The sequence below is a fragment of the Hyperoodon ampullatus genome (assembly GCF_949752795.1).
Source record: "Hyperoodon ampullatus genome assembly, chromosome: 8".
Lineage (NCBI taxonomy): Eukaryota > Metazoa > Chordata > Mammalia > Artiodactyla > Ziphiidae > Hyperoodon > Hyperoodon ampullatus.
In genome coordinates this window covers 80337369-80359515 of record NC_136921.1, presented here as the reverse complement: position 1 = coordinate 80359515, position 22147 = coordinate 80337369, and the positions used below count along the sequence as shown (strand labels likewise).

Sequence of the window (22147 nt, the reverse complement as noted above, 5' to 3'; positions counted from 1 at the left end):
TTTTATGCCTATTTTACATTTGAAGAAGAGGAAGAAGAGTTGGACAGAAGCTGTAGGTAATCTTGACCCATTGAATTCACAGAACCTTTTGGAGAATTCTTCATTTTTTCATATTTGGTATGGCTTTGCTGCTTGGTTATGTGAGTATACAACAGTGAATTGTTTTTCCTGGGCTACTAGCATGGCACCTCGTTTTCTTTAAGATATTGGCTTTTGGCTGGGAGCACAATAAGGAATGCTCTTGATTGGGCATTTCACTTGGTCTCATTTTGCATTCTGCTGCAAACACTCAAATGTTGAGAAATTGAAATTCTTTGCCATATACTCTTATGCAAGTGAAATTTAATACTTAGAGTGTTAGTTTTTTAACAGCTGATTTGTTTCTTTAAAAATATTTGACATTTTTCATCTTTTACCCAATTTCATCTTTTAATATTTATCATGCTTTACAAGCAGATAAGATGATAGATTGTTATATGATTTTGAAATGTGCAAGTATATTTGGTCTTAGCTTCACTTAATGAGTTTAATCTAGTCATTTTATGCAGTCATTAAGGTTGTTGTAATAGAGCATGTATTTATAATTTTTAAGAGATACACCCCTTTTTAGTTTTTTTCTCCAGGTTATCTCATAACATTTGATTTTTTTTTTGCCTCCACTCTCCACTTATATTATATAGAAACTGGACCACACACATAATTCTCCAATTGCCTAGGAACAGTGGTTGTCATGGCATTTTCAGCTTGATATACGGGATACAGCTGTCTGTACTTCCAAAAATATGACTTGTTTCATTCAGTAGAGAAATGCACCAGCGCAGTATAATATTTAATATTCCTCCTCTTTTAAGGCTTTCCCAGATATAAGACATACTTTGTATTATAGTTTTCATCAGATTTTCAAAGGGTCATAATCACACAAGAGCAGAAGTAATGACTAATGCTTATATATCACTTACTAATATTTCAGACAAGGCTCAACCACATTGCTCATTTAATGCTCACGAAAATCCTCTGAACAATTACTTTTTAGGTTTCTGCCAGCTTTACCTCTGACCTAAATGTAAAGAGCTATGCTCATTATAAAGTTGCTAAATTTTAAAGAACAATACTATTCCAAGAACAATAGTTCATCTATGGAATTTGTGTGGATTTATCTTCCTTATCTAGCTTTCCTCTCTGAAATACGTATACTGAGTTAATAAAATATCATTGAAAATAATCAGTGTTAGGGTCTTCCTTTACAAGTTCTCATAGTATGAAGTTTACTTAGCCTTTCTACCACTGTGACATTTGGGACCTCATGGTTTCAAAGACATGCCTTTCTCTGGTAACCAGCATGTTAACAGAGGTCAGGGTGGAGAGAAGCTGGCCCCTTTCCTGGAGCCACAGTGATAAAATGGTGAGGTCACTTGGATAATGTCTGCCATACAGCCTTAACTCTCTTTCTGGGATGAACTGAGTTGGCCCCAGCTTGTTCCCTTGATTTCTCCTTTACTCTCATTGAGGCCCTAAATCAGTAACCTACAGATGAGTATTCTCCTGCCCTGCTCCCCTCTGTTTGATCAAACCCCTCTGTTTGATCACTATGACCGCAGAGAACCATGGTTACGTGGGCTTCTCATTGCGGTGCCTTGTCTTTGTTGCTGAGCACGGGCTCTAGGCACGCAGGCTTCAGTAGTTGTGGCGCACGGGCTCTAGAGCGCAGGCTCAGTAGTTGTGGTGCACAGGCCTAGTTGCTCTGTGGCACGTGGGATCTTCCCGGACCAGGGCTTGAACCCATGTCCCCTGCATTGGCAGGCAGATTCTTAACCACTGTGCCACCAGGGAAACCCACCGCCATCCTCTTTTTAACTTGATCCTGATCTCTGCTTTTTCCTGGTTCATTTTGTCTTTTTTCATTCAAGATATACTACTCAGGCCCTCATCTTTGGGCATTTAAAAAATGTTATAAGGGATTACCACTAATAAGATTTGGTTACACGCTTTCTCAAAGTATTGGAGTGTTGATGAAATGAAAGCAGATTGCCTCAGGGGGAGAATGTAAAACCCTTGCAAGGATACGTGTAACACAGGCTGTAAAATTCGTGTTTTGGTTTTATTCTGATATGCATGGAGAAGGGCTGGAAATAATTATATTGTGGCAGAAGAACCCTAGTCTGGTTTGAGAGAGAGTCTTGGATCTGTAATACGCCTATTCTTCTTTGCTTTTGGTCCTCTTTCTCATTGTCTTCTTCATCTTCTACCTTGAAGAACAAGCCATTGAACTTCTTTATGGTTTGGGTTTCTCCTCTGTAGAATAACATTTCGTAATTAAATTTCCAGAACTCTTTTTTCAACTCTGATACTATAAAATCTTTTTTTTTTTTAATAGAAGTTGTTGTTGTCATTTAAAATTGGCCTTTAACAGATGAAAGTGCTTTGCTGCAGGGAACTTTGGTTTGATCAGTGTTACCAGACAGTGCTATCTAGTCTTGGTATTACTCCTCTAAAGATTTTTGAACCCTAAAGAACAATAGCAAAATGAAACATTGACTAACTGAGATCTTTCTCCCTGAACTCCTAACTGTAACACCAAAGTCAGCACAAGTGTTTTGGGCATCACTTAAAAGATGTTGAAGACAGAAAATTTGAGGAAGATACGCTCAGGTTAATGAGTTTGTTAACCAGAGAACACAGATGTTATCACTGACTAATCGTGAGTTTAAAACTAGATGATTTTGAGAGAAACCTAGTGGCAAGCGCAGCCACTCAGAATCCTCTGAAGAGATTTAATTTTTTGTTAGTAACTCAAAAAGTCACAAGTGAAGAGTGGTGGTGGTTATTTAGATACCTGTAAGTGAATCCAGCTCTAATCTCATTGCTTCCTCTAGTAGAATTTATTTCAGCAGATTGATAAACACCCTTAAAATTGGCAGAACAGTTGCCTGCTTACATAGCGTGGATTTAAGAGCTCCAGGCGCTGATACTGCTGCCCTATCGCTTCTTTCCCTAATTACAATCATCTGGTACCTGGAGTGTCACCCCCACTTCTTATACCCATTCACTGATGACTTTTTAAAATCTAAGTTGACCTAAGCAAGACTTTCAGTGCTGTAAATGATGTTAAAACAGGTTTATAGACAGAATAAGAAAATAGAATATATAAGGCCTAGATTTTTAGGAGTCTGGAGGAAGTGCTGTCCAAGGGGCAAAATGGTATAGAACAAGGAGATTCAAGGCAGCAAAATAAACTTGCTCTGGACCCACCAAAAGATAACATGTTGCATGAAAAAAACATTAAAAAGAAAGAAAGAAACTGGCATGTATGCTTTCATCCAATACAAGTCACAATACATGTGCATTTGTGTGTGTGTGTGTGTGTGTAGGTATAAGGTAAAAGGCTGTACACCAAAACTTCTATGAGGTGACCTGTATTAGCTGAGATTTATAGTAATTTTTCTTTTCTTTTTTTCCTCATCAATGTATGACTGTTTGCATCTCATAAGAGATTGTGCTAATTTTATGATCAAGTTAATAATAAAACTGATTTCACTGTAGTAAGAAAAACTTACCTTCAGAGCTTTGCCTATTTTGAAATTCAGTAGAATATCTTATACTTCTATATTACGTTCACTATGGTATAATTATTATATGTTTTGACATTTAAGAAAATTGATTTGGGGCTTCCCTGGTGGTGCAGTGGTTGAGAGTCCGCCTGCCAATGCAGGGGACACGGGTTTGTGCCCTGGTCCAGGAAGATCCCACATGCCGTGGTGCGGCTGGGCCCGTGAGCCATGGCCGTTGAGCCTGTGCATCTGGAGCCTGTGCTCTGCAACGGGAGAGGCCACAACAGTGAGAGGCCCGCGTACCGCAAAAAAAAAAAAAAAAAAAAAAAAAGAAAATTGATTTGTTGTTTAAGTTGTGAAATTATTTTAGAATTCTTCTATCAAGAGTTAAGAGTTAAAGCTTGACCTTCAGTTATGTGAAAGTTCAGTCATTAGGATACTAGTGTCTAATTCATAGTAAATTAGGAAACCCTAATGTCAATTATAAGGTATTTTATAATATTTTATAGCATTTATTGAGAATGTCTGCATTGGAGAAAGATAATGGGAGTCTGTCCCTTGAAAAGAAAATTATATGAGTTTTAAGACAATTTTATGAAATTGCTTAAGCTCTCTTTAACCCAACTCCTCCTCACACAGGAAATCGTATTATAAACAAACTAGAATCCAAAAGCTTCTAATAGAAACATTTAACAGGACTTCCCTGGTGGTGCAGTGGTTAAGAATCCTCCGGCCAATGCAGGGGACATGGGTTTGATCCCTAGTCTGGGAAGATCCCACATGCCGCAGAGCAGCTAAGCCTGTGGGCCAAACCTACTGAGCCTGTGCTCTAGAGCCTGGGAGCCACAACTCCTGAGCCCAAGTGCTACAACTACTGAAGCCTGCGCTCCTAGAGCCCACGCTCCACAACAAGAGAAGCCACCGCAATAAGCCCGTGCACCACAACGAAGAATAGCCCCTGCTCGCCACAACTAGAGAAAGCCTGCACGCAGCAGCAAAGACCCAACGCAGCCAAAACAAAAAAAGAAACATTTAACGATGTCATTGATTGAAGTTGGGCCACTGTATTTCCATCCTTTGATTCAATCTTTTTTTAAATTATTTTCCTATTTGTATTCTTCACTCTTAATCAGAATATATTGATTTCAGTGACCCACATCTTATAATTCAACTGTGATTAATAAGTGATCTAATAACAAGTACAGAGCTAGTACTAAGTAAATCTATTGAATACCATTCAATTCTATTTTCTTCAGCTAAATTTAGTTCCATTTTGAACCAGTGAATTCTGATCTGGATGTGAATTATGAAGGATTAACTATCTGGCATGGTTTTCAACTTGACCTTGCCACTTTCATTAGTGAATTCTGTTTCTCTGTGCAGTATTTTTCTTTTCACAGACTGTAAAATTCAGTGATGTACATTCCTGTTAGAGGTGCAGTTTTTGCTGAAGGCAGGCAGACTTAGTGACTCTAACTAAAGTAAATAATTGAATATCTCTAATTATTAACCAAAGTGCTTTTCCCATAGTAAGAAGAAACCTGTCTGTTTTCTTGTGTTGTAAATCCTTTGGACTTAAATATAACTTGATATCAACTCCTTTTAAAATTTTTCAGTCATAATTTGACCAAAGAAAATGTACCTTGGCTAGGTGGTAAAAGCTAAAGACAGTTCTAAGCATTTCTTTCATTTTAATTGTTCACATTAAATGTATGAAATATTTCAGATTTATATACTATAATTCACTTCCCTGTACCCCTCACTAAGAATTAACAAACTGGTGTTAAATATTTAGCTTTTATTAAACTCCTTTAAGGTATGATGAAGCTGCCTGAGGTGACTTAAAGGTGGAGTTTTACACACAGTGGATTTAGCTTGTGCAGTGGACTAAGCACAAGTTCCTAAGTTGTTTAAGGTTGATTATAACTGAGACTCACCCTAATAGGACTCCCACCACTGCCATCACTAAAGAAAGTACAGTCTTAGAATAAGTACCTCCTTTTATCCGCACTTTTTACTCTAACCTCTATACTACAACTATCATTTGCTTATTTTTTTTTACACTTTCACATATTTGAAAATGGATAAATTACATGTAATAACATTAGCTACTACTTATGGAGCATGTACTGTATACTAGGTGCAGCACTAAGTGCCTTACGCAGGTCATTTCACGTGAGCACCCGGCCCCTAGGAAGCAGGTACTGTTACTTTTCCCAGTTTGTGGAGAAGGAGGCAGAAGGTTGCAGGGACAATAAATGCCACGTTCCCCGTTCAAGCCCTGGCATCGACTCCAAAGCTCATGTGTTTGGTAACCATTACACTGGCTGCCTTCCAACTTGCAAACCCTCTGTAAGCTTCTCGCCAATTAGACAAAGTCACACTCAAAATCCTGGGTAGCTCAATCCTGAGAAATGCAAGAGTAGAGCTATTGGGAGCCTATTAAGGAGCATATTCCTGAAGTGCACAGAACAAAACGGGGCTTCAGAATGCATGGGGGCCTCCCTTGCCCTTCTTTCTTTCTTTCTTTCAACATTTTATATGGGAACTCATGACATGTTTACTTAAATAACTGCAGTATTTTAGTACGTCCACTTCTTAGCAAGCTTGTGTGCTGGATCCGTATATTCTACACGTATCCCACAGTACACGCCAGTTTTCTTGGCTACAATCTATTCAGGAACACCTAGATCTTCTACCTCAAATGCCCCTTCTTTCTTGCAGGCTTTTACCCAAGAGAAGGATGTTTTCTGTAGACATAATATCCTGGGGTTCTTCCATTTTAGTCTTATTAGCAATGTTTTAGTTAACACAAAATAACTCCCAAGTTTGATTTTCTTTTGACTGCTGCTTAGCTGATTGAAATTCTTTTCTAAGTCTCCTTAAACACACACACACACAAAATAAATTTAAAAACTCTTGTCTCTCTGTCTTACAGGACAACAAGAAATGTATATTAAGCTATTTCCTTGAATGCTAATACTAATATCACTCATATCTCAGAACAAAACTTATATTCCTTTCACTAATCTATGCTGATTAAACTCACCATTCTTTTTTTTTTTTTTTTTTTTTTTTGGCGGTACGCGGGCCTCTCACTGTTGTGGCCTCTCCTGTTGTGGAGCGCAGGCTCAGCGGCCATGGCTCACGGGCCCAGCCGCTCTGCGGCATGTGGGATCTTCCCAGACCGGGGCACGAACCCGTGTCCCCTGCATCAGCAGGCGGACTCTCAACCACTGCGCCACCAGGGAAGCCCTAACTCACCATTCTTATTCCTTCAGAACTCCTGCATTGGCCCATCTTATGTCAGTTGTTAAATTTACATTTTTGTCACCAAGTTAGTAAGCTCTTACCATTGATTATAGCATTGAATCTAGTGATGCAGGTAACATAGTTGACCTGGTCACATGGAGTGACAATCATGTCCTCTTCAAAGGTCTTCATTCTTAGTCCCTATGATCCAGTTGCTGGTCTGGAAACATAAGTCCATTTGCTTTCATGACATGCCCGTACAGTAGAGGAAGGGGGTAAATCTTACGGAATAAGGTTATAAAGCATGTGCTCCCCCAAGACGTTCATGGCTTTGCCCATCTAACGTGCATTCCCTCAACTGTCCACAAATGCTATTAAAACTGTTTTAGCATTTGTAACACTGAAATATGTGTATTTGGACAAATTTTAAATTCTTTATCCATAGAAATATAAATATCCTGTACAAAAAAAGTTAGCTTATTTTAAGACCTCTAGGGTGATAAATGAAATATATGAGTTTATTTTTATTCTGTCTTTGAGTTATTAGGTCCATATAAATTTGTGAGCCTCTGTATATACATTCCTCCCTTTTTTATCTCTGTGCTATTTGCTTTATTATATTATAACCAGAATTTAAGAGCTCTAACTCCTAAACAGATACTACTGTCTGAGAAATTCATGTTGTGACTGCTTTTATCAGGCAACAGACCAATAAATGACAGTGGCTGGGAGCCTGACCTAAAGGGGAACATGGGTTGTTTTCAGACTACGTGAAAGCAATCGGTCCAAACATAAGAAACATGATTTCAGCATGGAATTAGAAGGAAAATCAAATGCTGCCATGACTTCATGCATTCACCAATTACTTATTGTTCACCTACTGTGTTCCTACTGATAAACTAGGTCTGTGATAGGAATGAGGCATGCTTGAATAGGGCTTGACAGAAGTAAACTCATCAAGAAATAAAATGATGTCTTCTACTGCTTTTGATGTTTTAGATCAATATTTTAAAAAATGAAGTGTCATATTGTTTTAGGAGAATTTTGGCCTTCTCCCTAGCAATCCCTAAATTTCTTACTTTTATAAGATAGTAAGTGAAGGTTTCTGAACACAGAGACATATCATCAATAAGAAGATTTTAATTTAAACTTTATGTCCTATTCAAAATGATATTTAACTACTGCTGATCCATCACTACATTTCTTTCTCAGCTCTGTGTCGCCAAGGGCCCTTCTCCTAATTATTTCAGAGGTCCAAGCAGCAGTTGAAGGCCCACCCATGGGGTTGGGGGGGGGTGACCCTCTGATTTAATCAAAATTGGCTTCAGTGACTCTGATTCAAAATCTGGGTTTGGGTGGCAGGCTTTAAATCTTTTCATGCTGGATTATGGAGACGTCTGAAGAGTTCTGTAGGAGGGACCAGGGTAATGAGAGGAGATTGGTGGCTGCAGCTATTTACCAACTGGTATGGAAGAAGTTTAATGTTCTGATTACCGATAAGGTCAGCCTGGTGCCACCCTGTCTGACCCCCTTGTTAACATGAGTTAACCTTAGTGAGAGGTGCGTTCCACCAAGTGCCTGCCATATGGACCTGACTCCGCTTCTGCCCGTGTGAGATGAGCTGCCTTCTGCTTTTGTCCCTAACAGAACTGGCAGTGATGACAACTAACTCAAACTTTTCTCTGTGAGAGCAGGCTTCCTTTCTTCTCTGGCAGAAATATTATAACATTACAAAATAGTAAATTTGCTAAATTTTTTGTGGTATATAGCAAGACATAATGACTGATAAACATCTTATGAACTAGGCCGCTTCCCTTAGTTGTACTTACATTGTCTCTTAAGATTGGAATGGCCCAAGCTTTACATACTCTCCTAGTCCAAGTTTATCAAGGCCTTTTATTTGCAAATGAAGAAGGCAGTATTTGGTTCATTTCATTCACTCAACACGTATTTATTGAGAAACTTCTATGAGACAGACTTTGTTCTGGAGACACGGAAGTGAGCAAAATAGGAGGAAAAAATATCCTTGCCCTTAGAGTCAAACCTGGTGGAAGCAACAATAAACAAGGTAAAGAGGCCAACTCTGCGGTATGTTAGAGAGTGATTAAATGCTGATCATAAAGATCAAGCTGGGAAGAGGGATAGGAATTGTTGACGTGGGGTGGGGGAGTCAAGGAGGAGCTCACTGAAGAGGTGACATTTGAGAAATGACCTGAAGAAGATGATGGGGTAAGACATTAAGTTATCGGAAGAGCATTCCAGGGACAGGGACAGCAAGGGCAACCACTCTGAGGTGGGAACACTCCTGGCACATTTGAGGAGCAGTGTGAAGGCCAGTGTGGCTCACTCTGCTCCACACCTGGAGAAGGAGGTGGTCAGAGAAATCTAGGGGCCAGGTCGCCAATGGCCTTAGAAGTCATTACAAGGACTTCAGCTTTTCTGTACCAATTGGGAAATTATTAGTGGGTATTGAACAAAGTGCCTTCACCTGATTTTTATTTTAAAAGGATCCTTTATTGCTATATTGAGGAAGGACTCTTGGGAAGCAATGTGGAAGAAGCAATCTAATTAGAAGGTTCTTAGTGATGGCTCACTCTGTGGTAGCAGTTGAGCTGGATGAGCCAATAGGATGGACTTGATATGGAGTGTGAGAGAGAGGGGACATGGGAGGGTGACTCCAAAGTTTCTGGCATGAACAAATGGAAGAATGACTTGCTGTTTTTATTGAAACAGGGAAGACTGTGAGAACAGGGTTATTTTTAATGGGGGAGATGAAAGGAGGATTATCAGGATCTTAGTTTTAGACATGCTGAGTTTGAAATGAGCTTCAACATTAAATGAAGATCAGACAGAGGTCCAGGATGGAGACATAATTTGGAAATCATCAACATAAATAATACATGAAACCCAGAGATAGCAGACATTACCAAGACTGAGTATAGATTCTAAAGAGAATATGTCCAAGGACTAGATGAAAAGGAACCAACACAGGAAACAGAGAGTTCAGATATTTGCAGAGTAAGGAAATAGTATTCTGGATATAAGAAAAAGAAGATTTTAGAGGGTGGTCAACTGTTTAATGCTGCTAATATGTCAGACAAATGAGTTCTAAGAAGTAACCACTGATTTAGTCATGAGGGAGGTCACTGATGACTTTGATAGTGTAAAGGAAAAACTCAGTTTTCTACCCATGTAGGGAAAACCCAATTCTTTCCTACTGTGTGTTTCTTCCCTGTGAGTCTCCTTTGCTACTCACACAAAACATTTCACTTCTGTTCAACAAATGTGTAGAGGTTTTCCCCACACCACCAGGCAACTTGAGATACCAGCATTCAGCTAAATTCTGACACCATCTACCCAGAGACAACATCAGATTCCACAGGATAAGGGCTCAGTCCCAGAAGACGTCCCTCCCTTTCCTACACACACTTCAGGCACCAGTCACAAGCCCAAGTTATCACCTCTGCTCCTGACCGACCAGCTATTGATTAGAGATTCCAATGACCCACTTCTTGGACTTCAGATGCCAACCACAAGTCCAGGTTGTTACCTATACTTCTGACCAACGGGCTATTAATCAGAGGTTCCTTCGAGTCCCTCCTCACGTTTGATTAATTTGCTAGAACGGCTCACAGAATTCAGGGAAACACTTGCTTACATTTACCAGTTTCCTAAGGGATATGATAAAGGATATAGATGAACATCTAGATGGAAGAGATGTATAGGGCAAGGTATGTGGGAAGGGGCATGGGGCTTGCACTACCTGTCCAGGTATGCCACTCTCCCAGCACCTCCACGTGTGCACTGACCTGGAAGCTCTCTGAACTCCATACTTTTGTGATTTTACGGCAGCCTCATCACATAGGCGTGATCAGTCATTAACTCCATTTTCAACCCTTCTCCCTTCTCAAGAGAATGAGGGCAGGGCTGAAAATTCCAGGCTTCTAATCATGACTTTCCCATGACCAGCCCTCATCCAGGAGCCCATCCAGAGTTGCCTCATTACAACAAAAGGTCCTCCTATCATCCAGGAAATTACAAAGGTTTCAGGAGCTCTGTGTCAGGAACTGGGGCCCAAGACCAATATTAGAGCAAGAGATGCTTCTAGTGTTCTTGTCACTTAGGAAAGTTCAAGGGTTTTAGGAGCTCTGTGACAGGAATGTGGGCAGAGACCATTATATATTTTCTGTTATCTCACAGATAGGAATAGTTTTAATGGGTCAAAGGTTGAGAAAAATCTGATTGGAGGGGTTCGAGTGGGAGATGAGAAATTGGAGGAAAAAAACTGAATAACACTTTTAAGCAGGTTTGTTATAAGGGGAAAGAGCAAGATGATGTGGCAATGGGCCAGGAGGCACCGGCCAGCCTGCTGACAGTCACATGCTGTGAGTGTGAGCATTAGCTGTGTATAGAGTCGAGGACCTCAAATGACCTTGCCTTTGGTAGACATAGATTTTTGAAATGTTTGTCGTTGATGTATTGTGCCAAAAAGAGAAAGATTAATCAAGCCAGTCTTAATGTACAGATATTCTTCCCTTTTTCACTTCTTACTTTACATCCAGTATTTTCTCTAGATTTTTCTTTGAAAGCTAGTTTTTAACTGAGTTGCCTATGAGTCTTCTACATTTTCATTAGTTGTTTACATGCCGGCCTCCCATTCTAGCCTAACTTTACGGAGAAGCATCATATTATACTTTTCTTTACATATCCGTCTCTGACACGTGGCAGATACTCCGTAAATGCTTTTTGAATGAATGACCATTATGTTCCATATTGGCATATGATGTGTTTGATGTAAAGGTCAGTGTCTTCCTGAAGTTTGCTGTTCATTTCTGAATAGAGATTCTATTTGGTCACTTTGTTTTCCATAGAGTTCCTCTGGAGCACGCAGAGTGAGGACGGGCTCTCTGCAGCTCAGTAGCACATCTGGTGGGAATTCATCTTTGAAAAGGACAAAGCGAAAAGCACCTTCCCCACCCTCCAAAACAGCCGTGCAACAAAGTGATGAAAATAGTCACGTGACTGGTAATGTTACTTTTCCCATTAACATTAGTGTTGTGTTTTCTTTAAAGACAATAGAAAAGATAGAGGTTATAAATCACATCTTTTTTTTTTTTTTTTTTTTTTTTTTTTTTTTTTTTTTTTGTGGTATGCGGGCCTCTCACTGCTGCGGCCTCTCCCGCCGCGGAGCACAGGCTCCGGACGCGCAGGCCCAGCAGCCATGGCTCACGGGCCCAGCCGCTCCGCGGCACATGGGATCCTCCCAGACCGGGGCACGAACCCGCATCCCCTGCATCGGCAGGCGGACTCTCAACCACTGCGCCACCAGGGAGCCCCTAAATCACATCTTTTTATTAAATAATATTAGTACTTAAACTTAGGCTTTTAATTAATTGATTTTAATAGTAGTGCTTAGATAGTCCCTGATTGTTCTACCTTTGAAAAATCTGCATAACAAAATTTAAAACTGTACAGCTCCATTATCCTAAAATGAGCATGTTATAATTTGTGAGTCTATTCAGAAAGATACTGCCTTTCCAGGATTGACTACATGTAGGATTGGGAATCAAAATAGATTTTAGCTGTATCACAGCTAGACAAGTACAGTGGCTCCTAATAAGGTTAGGGCTATCTTTTTCTGAATTATATAAAAGTGACTTAAGGTACTAAGGAATTGTTTAATTGGTGAATGTGACTTGCTCAGAAGTTGTGTTTCTTCTGTCTTCTAGCCCTGCAGTCGGTACCTGCAATTCCTACAGACAGTGTTTTAGAAGCAAACTCTTCTGAGGGCCTGTCCAGCCCAGGTGTGACACCTCTGTTCCACATCATGTAACCACTGAGAAAGAACTTCCAGGACAGTTGAGGGATGAATCTAGTCATAATGCTCTGTATATGAAGGAGATACAGATGCTTTGTCTTCATTCCCCACATTATATAGTATAAAATGAAAAATATTCCCCTCCCTGAGTTCAGAGTGTGAAACACAGAAATCAAAGTTTTAGTTCTGTGATGGTACCTTGAGTGCTTTTCCTACTAGGTCTCCTGCTTTTCCTTATGCAATGTCAGGTTGCCATTTATTAATCTCCCCAAGAGGAATGACACATCTTAGTTAGGAATGTACCTTGGTGTGTTCAGAAGAAAACTTACATGAAGGTGTTAAGCATCATTCTTTATGCAACTGTTGTAGGTGTGAATTCATATTGTCCTAATCTGATGGTAAAAATTTATTATGAAATATTTTCTATTATATGGTTTTATTTTGGATTCTCTCCAAATAAGTGAAATTTCAGTAAAAATCTACTGTTCCTTAATATTTTTAATAATAGCTATTTAGTAGCTATAAGTATGATAAAATTTCTTAATCGTTAGGCTTAAAGTTAGGTGTAAATGAATATGACAGACTAATGTTTAATCAAAAATAGAATATTACTATGTCAGTACTTTAGCATGGAAATAATTTGATAGGTATAAAAATTGCTTAATATAACTACCTAATTTTTATAATCCACATTCACAAATACAGAAAAACTCAGAAGCACCCAAATGCTCCTGAATCTTTAATCCTTAGGTGATATTTAGGAATTTAAGATTTTGATATAGAATTCTCCTTTCCTCTGTGATTAAAAACACTATCATTAGGTAACTAGTAATTTTTCTCAAGTCTTACCCAGAATAATATCAATGATACCATTCTGTTTCACAAAGGAAATTTATTAAATAATATCGAACTATATAAATGAAATGAGATTTCTGAAGTATTAGAGAAACGTGGCTGCTATTCAAACTTTGCTTGATAGCTGTTTTTCTTCCTTTTTTTCCCCCTTTACCTCTTCTTGTTTAATGCATGGCTAATTGTGAGTTAACATATCTAATTTCTTATGAAATGCTTCTTGGTCTCTGCTTGCTTAATTCTGTTTTCTAAGTGCCATTTCCACAGATTTTACTTCTTTGGCAGAATCCTCCCTTGGCCCTGGGCTCCCCGGTCATGAACAGTGCGCTGTGCCCCAGCTGCCGGCCGAAGCCCCTCTCTCGGAGTACCCTGGAACGCCCGAGGTAGCTGCTGCATCTCTGCCATGTAGGTGACTTGGCCTTTCCTGCCTGCTGCTTTGTTTAAGACAGATTGAGATGTCATCACATTTATATTTGGTTACTTGTTGATTCCTTGTGTAAAAATGTCTCATAAAAAAAAAATAGTAGTTTCTGCCTTGTCACTTGAAATTCTTGTAGTTTGATGTTTTCCCTAATCACATAGTGAATGAATATGGCAACATGTAAGATGATAAAATCAGTGGCTCTGAAGGATTTCAGCTTCTCTTCTATTTGGCTTTCTGCTTTTTGGCAAAACTGTTTGAACTTTATTATTTTCAACATATAACTATATAAATATAAAAGAATACATATATATTTTTTCTTTATTGAACTACTCTTGTTATCTAGGCATGGCTTATTTTCTATAGTATTGCTTTTGATTGGGATTTTTATTTTTAAGTGATCAAATTTTTTTGTTTCCATATGGCAAAACTTCATAGGTAATATTTGAATTCTATCATAAATAACTTTATTCAATTTTTCAGTGACTCAGAAAAAGTCCTTATCACCTCAAACCAGTTGTTTAAAATCAGTATACTATCATACACTCGTTAAAGGAATGAAAAATTGTGTTGCCAGTTTGGGAAATACTTTAGCAGGGTTTTTTGTTTTTTTTTTTAATAAAAATAAAGATTCATTTTCTATATGACCCAGAAATCTCACTCCTAAGACTTCTCAAGAAAAGCGAAAACGAATGTGCATACAAAAACCTGCATGTGAATTATTATAGCATTTATGTACTTGCCAAAAATGGGAAACAACCCAATGTCCCTAAACTGAGGAATGGATAAACAAAATGTAGTTTGTCCGTATGTTGGAATACTACAACCTAGCCAAAAGAAGGAACAAATAACTAATACATGCAACAACATGGCTAAATCTTAAATACATTGTTAAATGAAGGAAGCTAGACTTAAATGGCTAGATGCTGTATGATTTCATTTATATGACATTCTTGCAAAGGCATAACTATAGGGATAATTGCTGCCAGGGGCTGGGGTTAGAGAGAGGAGTTGATTACCAAGGAGCCTGGGGGATTTTGGAAGCTGATGGAATTGTTCTACATCTTGATTGTGGTGCTGGTCACAGAAAGATAGATAGATAGATAGATGTCAAAACTGGACATTCCAAAATGTATTCCAAAAATGATGAATCTTACTGAAATTATACCTCAGTTTTTAAAAATGAAAGAGAAAACAACTCTGTCAGAAATTACAGCAGTGTCTGACACAGTGAACACTTTTTTGAATAAATGAATTTTTTTTAAAAGTTCACCAGAATAGATTTAATCTAATACAATTCTGTTTTAGCAAAGAGTAGTATCTGTCAAACAATTCTGCCCTTTGACCATCTCCAGGAAAAATACACAAGATGTCCCAAAAGGCTTAGTGAAATTTTAAGCTTTAATAGCTTATAAGATGCTACAAAGTTTAATTAAATTTCTTTTACACATATTATATTTTGTGAATTTTAAATAATTTTTTAATTTTATTTTTTGTTTCAGTCAATTTTGCAATCTTTAGAGGGACTGAAAAAATTAAGATAAATATATTCAAATTATATTAGAAAGCTAAGTAAGTGTAAAAGAAACTTCAACAATTACAATTTCAAATGATTTTTTATAATTTTCTAAACATATTTTGGAAGTTGTTATATCTTACAGCTCCACTAAAGTTTTGGATACTCTGTTCTTTGAAAGTGAATTCTCTTCCCTTAGAACATGCTGTTTATTTCTGAATAGAGATTCTATTTGGTCACTTTGTTTTCCATAGAGTTCCTCTGGAGCACGCAGAGTGAGGACGGGCTCATCTCTTGCTCTAATATTGAAGCTGAAATATGATAGTTGTGATCTAACATTTGTGAAAATTATTCACTGTTCACAGCCCCCACTTTGTTTTGTTGTTATTGCTGTAGTTCTAAAATTTGGCCATAGTATAAGTCTGTTAACACATACAAAACAAACTTGATTTAATATTTTTTAAAGCTTGGAAAAAATCTGTACTAGTCAAACAACAAAGTGTGAAAGTGCTCTTAGTTAGAATTTTTAAAAAGAATCACAGCCTTTTCTAAGACTTTTAATGACAGGAATGAAGTTCAAATATATATATTTAAGAAAGCCTGTGTGATGCTTATAACTACTAAGTTATAAAACCCCAGAAAAATAATTTGAAAAGATTTCTGAAACATGTGACTCATTCTTCATACTTTGAGACCAGTTTCTCAGTGAGGACCTCATACTTAAAGAAAGTTGAGGACCTCGACTTTTTAAAGAAAAGTTGTGTATCTATGTAAAACACGTGATGGTAAAGAGAGAAATAGGGAGAAAGATCAGTAATTTGCTAAATGTTACCTCAGTTAATATAATTTCCAAAAGAGCTTAATATATACCAAGGAGCCATCTATAAAACATACTTGCATCTAAACCATAATGGCCTTTCATTTTTCCTTGATACACAGTTTTCAAATTATGTAAATATACTCTTACTGTATAGATGTAATATGCTATTGTAAAGGCATAATATTGTACATTGGCATTAAATAACTATTTCATGTCATGATAAAGCAAGATTTATAAGTATATACATATATACATATATATATATATATATTTTTTTTTTTTTTTGCGGTATGCAGGCCTCTCACTGTTGTGGCCTCTCCCATTGCGGAGCACAGGCTCCGGACGCGCAGGCTCAGCGGCCATGGCTCACGGGCCCAGCCGCTCTGCAGCATGTGGGATCTTCATGGACCGGGGCACGAACCCGTGTCCCCTGCATTGGCAGGCAGACTCTCAACCATTGCACCACCAGGGAAGCCCTACATATATTTTTATATATAAATTTACTTAAAGTCAAATTCTTTTTTTTTTTTTTAATAAATTATTTTTGGCTGCGTTGGGTCTTCGTTGCTGCGCATGGGCTTTCTTTAGTTGCGTCGAGTGGGGACTACTCTTCGTTGTGGCGTGTGGGCTTCTCATTGCGGCGGCTTCTCTTGTGGTGGAGCACAGGCTCTAGGTACGTGGGCTCAGTAGTTGTGGCACGTGGGCTTGAGTGAAGGCTCAGTAGTTGCAGCACATGGGCTTAGTTGCTCTGTGGCATGTGGGATCTTCCCGGACCAGGGCTCAAACCCGTGTCCCCTGCATTGGCAGGTAGATTCTTAACCACTGCGCCACCAGGGAGCCCGTAAAGTCAAATTCTTTAATGTTTTTTCTAAGTAATCTGTTTTTTAATTTACAATAAAAATGTCATTAAAATTCCCCATATTTGTTTATTAAAAAGCACAAATAGCATACTTTTCTGTCTATATAAAGATACAATTAAAGAAATACATTTTAAGTACTTCACATATTCTTCAAATACGTTAAACTTTTTTTTTAATTTTGTAGATGTGCTGATCACTATAATCCAGTGCTATACTACCCTTTTTACCCCTCTATTGTGGTAAAATTAAACTTTGTTCAGCTGCTATTATGTAAGTGGAAGTGTTGAATTATATTTATTTATTTTTATAAATTAATTAGTTATTTATTTTTGGCTGTGTTGGGTCTTCGTTGCTGTGCGCAGGCTTTTCTCTAGTTGCAGCGAGTGGGGGCTACTCTTCATTGCGGTGCACGGGCTTCTCATTGCGGCGGCTTCTCTTGTTGCGGAGCTAAGTGCGTGGGCTTCAGTAGTTGTAGCACGTGGGCTCAGTATTTGTGGCTCACGGGCTCTAGAGCACAGGCTCAGTAGTTGTGGCACACGGGCTTAGTTGCTCCGCGGCATGTGGGATCTTCCCGGACGAGGGCTCAAACCCATGTCCTCTGCATTGGCAGGTGGATTCTTAACCACTGCACCACCAGGGAAGCCCTGAATTATATTAAAATAAGCAAAGATCCAGAACCTCATTCTTTGGTTTAAATTTACTTTCACAGCTAGTGTGGACACCAATTGCTTAGGATGTCTCCTCTTTTACCTTGTTGGCCATTTGGTGTTAGTGCTAAGAAATTATAATAAAACAATTTCATTCAATGAAATACTAACCACAGCTATTGAAAAGAGTCACACACACACATATATTGATATGGGACAACCTTTAAGACATAGTTAAGTGGAGGGAAAAAAAGTTAGTGTAAAATATCAGGTATATTATGCTCCCATTTATATTAAATAAACCAAGAATAGAGAGAAAGAAGGAAATGTATGTATATCTGCTTAAACGGTATATGCTCATTATACTTTCTGATAATATAGAGGAAAAAAAACTGTTCAGGGAAGTTGCCTCTGAGAATCAAACTGAGTAGGAGTTAAAATTAATTTTCGTTGCATAATAGTTTTTCTATTTGTATATTAAAAATTATATTAAGCATCTAAGTAAATCGCTTTTCACCTTGGTTGCACACTAGAATCACCTGAAAGAACCTTAAAAAAATTCTTGGTCCCTCCCTTCAGAGATTCTGATTTAACAGATGTGGATTAGAGGTGAGCATCAGTATTTTTAAAAGATGCTCAGATAATTCTCAATCTGAGTTGGTACTGATAATTACTGAGTCAAACTTTATAAGTACACTTGGAGCCAATCTAAAAATCTCGTGTTCTTTTTGTTTACATTTAAAGCCATTGCATCAAGGTAAAAATCATTTAAACTGAAAGATACATTCTTAAATGAAATATATAACTTGAAGCTTATGAGCTTAAATAACCTCTTTTTTTCTACCATGAATAAAACTGAGAGAGACAGCATATTATTTTTAGAAATGTATGTCTGAGATAATCTGATTATATGTTAATGTAATTATTCACCATTAGAAAAGTATTTTACTATTAGCTTTGAATCAGAATTTAAAAGAGTCCAACTAATTATTATTTTAAAAATTCCTTCCTTGCCAGGATTGTACAGGGTGAATGAGGCAAATTAATATTTAGGATTATATCTTCATTTCTTTGTAGCTGGAATAAGCTCTGATTACAGCCTTGAAGAGATAGATGAAAAGGAAGAACTGAGTGAAGTGCCTAAAGATGAGGCTGAAAATACTTCTCTGAAGTCGCAAGACATTCCTACTGTATCTACTGATATAATAAATACACTGAAAAATGATCCTGACTCAGCCCTTGGCAGTGATACTGGAGAGTCCTCACAAAACTCCAAAGAAGAAAAACAAGGAACTAGAAACACAGATGGACAGTAAGTAGTCTGTATGCCAGACGTGGTGGTGGTGGTTTGTTTAATTGATACTAGTCTTCTGAAATGTAGAACTGATATTTTAAACACAAATAGACTCATTTCTTTAGCTTATACTTTATCCCTTTTACAACCATTTAAAGAAATGTTTATTCATAAAGTATTAATTTACATGTGATTGTTTTTAAATAAAATCAAATCCAACAGTTCTGGTATCCCTGTGGCAGATCAACCATAACATGTAGTTATTTTGTATGAAGATTAGCATTTTTGTTTGTGTTGCGTTTGTTTTGCCTATTACCTATTTGGCCTAAATGAAATATTTAATTTTCAATTTTCACCAAATGCTCCTGAAGGATTTTTACTAACTGCTATATAAAACAATTCTGCCTCTTAGAATATGATGTTAAATCACTAATATTATTTTTACAGTCAACTTTATGAAGCAGAGAATGCACCTTCCCCTTGGTCCTAGGAATCGAAAGTTATAGTAAAGTATACTTACGTTCTGTTAGAAATGCCACACTATGAATAAAGATGAAATCAAGTAGGCAAAATAAACCATTTTATCAAAGTTTTATTATAATTTGCATGAGATTGTCTCCAAATTAATCTCTTGTGTCACCAAAAAAACCCCCAATGAAGTCAGTTCACATCCTGACTTGCCACAAGCTGACCTTGCCAGATGCAAGGAAAATGTCTATGAGAGTACATTTCATTTAGTTCCTTTTTCTTTAAAAGATAATAATTGATAATAACAAAAAGACACTGTCTTGGGGAAAGTGTCCATTTTACCAAGCTTCTTACATCTTTCTTTGTAACAGGGTCACCATATGAAAGCTAATGTTTCATAGCAGCATTTCCTCTCAGTTGTATTCTTTCTTTGCTATTAAATTTCTAATATTTGGCAGAAAAAGATGATTATTCCAGTTCATCTGTCTTTGGTAATTATTGCCTGTTTTATCATCGTGTGTGTGTGTGTTTCAATATATAACATACAATATCATATTTTACAGAGGACCACACATTATGGTATGTAATTCAAGCGACAAAGCGAGGGTAGTTGACAGTGTGAGAAACCTGAGGTCACCGGGCCCAAACCAGGAGAATGGTGAGTTCTATAAACACTAATAGCCAACACTTTCATAGCACTAGCTATGTGCCAAGGACCTTAAACACTTTTTATATATTAAATCATTGAATGTTGTGTATTAACTCATTTATGGGTATTATTACTTTAGTCCCATCTTACAGATAATAGAGCCACAAAGACATTATGTAACTCACCTGAGGTACCACAGTTAGTAAGTGGTGAACCTCAAATTTGAACTCAGGCAGTATGGGTTCAATACGTGTTGATTCCAAAATGTGCTTCTAAATACCATGTGTTCTAATGTTGTTGTTGTTAAATCTTAGAGATTATCTAACCTAGATCTTGGATCTTAAAGATGTATACTCTGTGTATACTTATGATCTACTTCTCTTTTTTCCTTCTACTGACTCCCTAACCCAAGCCTGTTTTATTTCATAGTCGGGTTGCTATACCTAAGGTGAAACTTGTCTGCCTGATTTTTCAGGCCCAAACCATCTAATTATGTAATAGTGCTTACCAGTATTTCCCACTCCCCGCCCCCCAATCAAGACAGTTTATTCTCTTTCTCATGATATATTTCACTCATTTCTATCATTAGGCCTATGCTCATTTTTATCTTTGCCTGGAAAATAATTTTCCACCTATCTTCACTCGTTCAACTATTATCCAAATCCTGCTACTTATTCTGTTACTTGATTACTAGAAGCCATGTAGTTCTCTGTCTCGACTACTCAATTGGATTGGACAGTCTTCGATCATAGAAATTATATCTGATACTTTGTTTGAATTCCTTATAGCAGAATACTGAGATATGGTTAAAATATATATTTAGGATTGAATTTCAGAAAAATGATACTATACAAATAGAAGATGCAAGGAAGACACAATGGTATTTTAAGGGGGTATGAAGAAAGTGCTTATTCTCATAGTCCAATCTATTATGTTAATATATAAAACTAGGTTAAGATTCATAGAAAACATAGGGATATATATATATATAAAACATGGATTATCCCAATGTCACAAACAAGATGGACAGATGGATAGATATAGATATGTCATTTTATGTATGTGGTATGTGTTGGTTAATTTGAATATATGTCTCTGACTCATTTTCCTCATGGTCAATACCATCCTGAGATACAAGTGTACAACTTATATACTTGTATATAATTTCCCCCCTTTTTCTTCTTGACTCAGTTTTTTACAACATACGCTATGATGGCAATAGCATTTCTATTGAGAAGTCATGATTTAAAAGCTGTTTACGTCTTTTAAAAATCATAGTCAAATTAAATCATTTTTGCTAAGATTTTGGCATCATATTAGTGCTAGGGTCACAAGTACATTTCCGTAATACCTTTATTTTGATTTGCATTTGATTTACAATGACCCTTGTCAACTCTAGGTGATTTTTAAAATAATTTGTTATCCTTAAACTAGTTTTATTCTCCTTTTCTCCTTTTTTTTTTTTTTTTTTAACCTACCCTGTATACTTATCTAAATCATCCTTTCATCAGGTTGTTGATGTTGGTGTCAGTGTTGAGTAGGGGGAAGTACAGTATAGTACAAAATATACCTTCTCCCTCTACTGGCCATTCTTGAAAACTGGCCTGTTCATTCATTGACATTTCATTGGCATTATCATCGATATGTAGGAGGATGGACTAGCTAATGAATTCAGGAGTGATTCTAGGTTTCCAGGCCTGACAATCATTGAAAATTTTGAAATTGTGAAATTTTGATGAGAAATTCAGTTAGATAATGGTGAAGTAGGTGTAACCCACAGAAAATGTGAAAAATAGAAACTTAGAGTTCTAAAACCAGTAAATTAGGGTTTGTTAGAGGGGATTTAATTTAAAGTATATTTTTTATGTTGATTTACCTTCTTTTGGAAACTGTTTCCATTCTGCAACTGGGATATACCTATATTCAGTGGAAAATGAAAAATTAGAAAGAGAAAAGGAAATACATTTAGGCTCATTTTCTGGTGCCGGGACCATTTCTTAAA

The 22147-nt window shown here is 37.3% G+C and overlaps 1 protein-coding gene across 1 annotated transcript in view; it reads left to right on the top strand.

The window, feature by feature from the left end:
• Positions 1-22147, top strand: part of COBLL1 (cordon-bleu WH2 repeat protein like 1) — a 172919-nt gene that overhangs the window by 138807 nt on the left and 11965 nt on the right. Inside the window, exons 8-11 of the mRNA XM_079710748.1 lie at positions 11672-11825; positions 12530-12604; positions 18812-19046; positions 20060-20154. Coding sequence (XP_079566874.1) covers positions 11672-11825; positions 12530-12604; positions 18812-19046; positions 20060-20154 — 559 coding nt within the window. The remainder of the gene's footprint in view (positions 1-11671; positions 11826-12529; positions 12605-18811; positions 19047-20059; positions 20155-22147) is intronic.